Below are 3,410 nucleotides of genomic sequence, written 5' to 3'. Positions count from 1 at the left end.
GAGGAAAGATAAAATTTAAAAGAGAGAGAAGAAAGAAAAAAAGAGGAGAGGGAGAGAAGGAAAAAAGAAGAGAGAGGGGAATTGAAAGGGAGAAAGAAAGAGAACGAAGGAAAAAAATTATAAAAAAAGAGAAAAAAAAGATGAGAAATGGATTGTTAAGCAAGCTTTGCTTGGCTGTCGTGAAATGGCCATGAAACACTAGTTTTAATTCATGTAGTTAGAGACATGTCTCGCCCAAAAGCGATCAATAATGATGAGAACAACTATATCTCAACCAAAGGAGCTGGGAGCTGGAGTGAATATGCAAGTGTATCCCCGTTATAATAAATGTGTAAAGTAAGGTCATCCATCGATTAAATCTTCTAAATTAAGCCACGACGATCCCGGCTTGGGCCATAACGAAGCTCCAGAAGCTGCCGCCGTAGCCATCCTCCTTGCTTTTCTCGTTAGTACAACAGCATGTTTCGTTCGTCTTGTAGCTCTCACCGTCCAACACGCAGGCATACATCTTCACAATCCATCCCGCCATATCCCAACCCGCTTACAACCTGCACATCATCCTCACCACAGAAACTTCATTGAGAGTCTTGGTAATCCATGTACTTGTGTTTCTCTGCAGAAATTTCACGTTGCTTCATGTTATGCACAATAATCATCGCCTCAAATCATCTTCAATAGCCATCATCCCTGATCAACTTCAGTGATTATCATCTCAGATCAATTTCAGTGAGATTCTTGTTAATTCGTGCGCGCTGATCGATTTCAGTGAGATTCAATAACCATCTTCTCGGATCAATTGCAGTGAGATTCTTGTTACTTCGTGCACTCAGTACTCTTTCAGCCTATCAATGGCTTCAGAATTTTCATTTTCACTTGCTTCCGTTATCATATATGGATCTTGATTCCCAGCTCTGCCCGCTGCAGTTCCAATATTGGGCCTCTGAATCTGAGGACGGAGATGAGCTTCTAGAGATTGGCTTGGCTTGGGGGCGTCGGACTGAACTAGCTGTCGGGAAGCCAGCACAAGCGATGGCAGAGATGGTGGCAAAAGAGGAATCGCCACCGAACGATGAGATGTCTCCACAGACTGAGAATAAACCTGTTGGCAGCCCTGATGCAGAATCTAAGGCATTGGTACCCGTGATCACACAACCACCGGGTAAGCTCATCATGAGGTGGAATTGATAGCCATCTGCTGCAAAATTTAATTGTGTATTTTGAATGCCCAAATGGAGGACCTAGTTTCTGTTGAATATGAGGAACATCAATGGATCTAGAGATCTTGATAATCTCTATCAGGAGGATGGTGTGCATCCTAGGCACGGCTTTCTTTTTTAGATATGGATATTTCATCCCATTTGTCCTGCCTGTGTTATGTACCGCTGCGACTCTACAGACGTTCTCTTGAAAAAATGGATGTTCTACCACCCAGTCACATATTACGTATAATCAAGTACTTGTGTCACTAGACAGCCTCCAGCAAAAAGTAAAATTTTTGTCACCCAATTATGTCTAATTAATATGCTAGGGTTGTTATGCAGATAGCAAGGATGGAACACCCCCACTCAGAGCAGGATCATTTGCATCAGGAGGCCCTTTGGACCAAGGTATGGATCTGTCTATACATAACAATATACCATATCATCAATCACATAATGTGTATTATTAAGTACTGTGTCACTGTAGACAGCCTCCAGCAAAAATTAATTTTCTTGTCTAACCCAATTACATCTAGTTAATATGCAAAGGCCATCATGCAGATAGCAAAGACCAAACATCCTCCCGAGCAGGATCATTTCCATCAGGTGGCTCCTTGGACAGAGGTATGAGTCTGTCTATATGTGACAATATTACCAAAGTGTGTATTCTGCTGGTTTTGTAGAGTACCTGTCTTTTCAACAAGCAAGCATGACCAATAGAAACCAAAAGAAGCCTCCTCAGCAGGGAGTATTATGATCTTTAGAGCTCTGAATTGAAAGAGAAACCAGCTGCAGCTGCACTTGTATGAATCTTTGCCAGATGCAAAGCATATCTGTTCCATCTGTGCAAGTCATGGCTGTGATTTTTCAGGCTTGGCTATCATTTGAATGTATGAGAACACTATCCTGTTAATTACTCCCTTTTGGATTTTGATAGACCTCGTCTTGGCAAAGCTGAATCAAGAGCGGAACTTCTCCTTGATCAAAGCATGGGAGGAGAACATGAAAGCAAAGGCACATCACAGGTGATGATAGGTCTCTTGGTTCACCGAGTCTGCAATCCGCACACTCCTGCATTTTACTCTGTGCTGTTAAGTGGCTGAATTCACTTATCGAAGGAAGCCCAATGAGTCTTTATCTTGATCCTTTGAAGATAGATGTTTTTGCTAATATATGTGGGAGAGCCCCCAGGTGGGCATGATGTAGTCAGCAGTGCCCCATGATATTTGTGAGTAGTTAGTGCTATAGGAGAGGTTTCGTGTTAGGTCAATAACCCCAAGGAATCCCTTTCTGCAGGCTGAACAGGGAAGTCACAAAGATAGCAGCATGGGAGAAGGCCAAGAAAGCAAAAGCTGAATCCAAGATGAGATCAGTAGAGGCAAGTGTATCATATTTGTTACACCATATATTAGAAATAGGCTAACACCATGTATAAGAAAATAGACTGGAAGAGATCATTACAAGCAAGTAATCATTCATGTTACACACCATCTACATAGAATGTACATCAACCAATTTGAAGGGACTGGTGTTTTAAATGTTAGATGGTGTCTACTGGCATACTGTAGCCTCTGGTCGGAGGAAATGCTGATCATGCTTCAAAAACTGTAGGAGAAGTTAGAAAAGAAGAAGGCAGCATATGTAGAAAAAATGAAGAACGAGATGGCCCGTATACATATGGAGGCAGAAGAGGAAAGGGCCATTGTGGAGGCACACCATGGAGAGACCTTGCTGAAGGCTGAGGAAATGGCAGCAAAGTATCGAGCTTCGGGCTCACTTCCGCGGCGGTATTCTTTCTGTTTTGGCTGCTGATCTTTCCTAGACACACTCACTTGACCAAGCAAAGCCCAAGGATATGCATAAAATGTTTCTAAAACTAATATGTACAAGTTACACAAATTGCTGTATATCTTTTGTGTAGGATATTAGTTCACATAAAGGGTCAGAAAGGTTTACTCTTCTGATGTATATCTTCGTTGTAGTATAGTGGTTCAATATATCTTTGTTGTATATTGGTTCATGTTCCTGATATTAGGCTACATTGGACATGGTGCCATTGGAAGGGCATGTTCTAGTATAGAATATTCAAACTAAATTGCAAAGCTTTGTGCTAATGCGTGTTACTTCCATATGAAACCCACACACAAGATTTGGAAGTGTGTGAGCCAAGAACTACTAGCTCGAGTGGTAGCAAAATGGTGTAATAAACTC

General features: G+C 41.7%; 1 protein-coding gene across 7 annotated transcripts; it reads left to right on the top strand.

Moving 5' to 3' along the window:
* The first annotated feature begins 327 nt into the window (after positions 1-327).
* LOC148031365 (remorin-like) lies at positions 328-3,160 on the top strand. Of its 7 annotated transcripts, none has more exons than XM_087684890.1 (8): positions 335-590; positions 717-801; positions 910-1,159; positions 1,542-1,607; positions 1,761-1,823; positions 2,137-2,224; positions 2,496-2,577; positions 2,811-3,160. In XM_087684890.1, exons 3-8 carry the CDS (start codon positions 1,030-1,032, stop codon positions 3,009-3,011), a joined length of 630 nt encoding a protein of 209 aa, XP_087541016.1. In that variant the 5' UTR covers positions 335-590; positions 717-801; positions 910-1,029; the 3' UTR covers positions 3,012-3,160. The 7 variants fall into 7 exon arrangements, with proteins under 7 accessions (XP_087541017.1, XP_087541016.1, XP_087541015.1 ...); XM_087684886.1 differs by having other exon boundaries at positions 336-590; positions 925-1,159; XM_087684891.1 differs by having other exon boundaries at positions 328-801; positions 925-1,159; positions 2,744-2,953.
* Positions 3,161-3,410: the final 250 nt, after the last annotated feature.

This window comes from Lygodium microphyllum, chromosome 9 (assembly GCF_053477565.2).
Source record: "Lygodium microphyllum isolate KBCC chromosome 9, Lygodium_microphyllum_v1.1.10, whole genome shotgun sequence".
NCBI lineage: Eukaryota > Viridiplantae > Streptophyta > Polypodiopsida > Schizaeales > Lygodiaceae > Lygodium > Lygodium microphyllum.
This window is presented reverse-complemented; position numbering and strand designations above follow the sequence as displayed.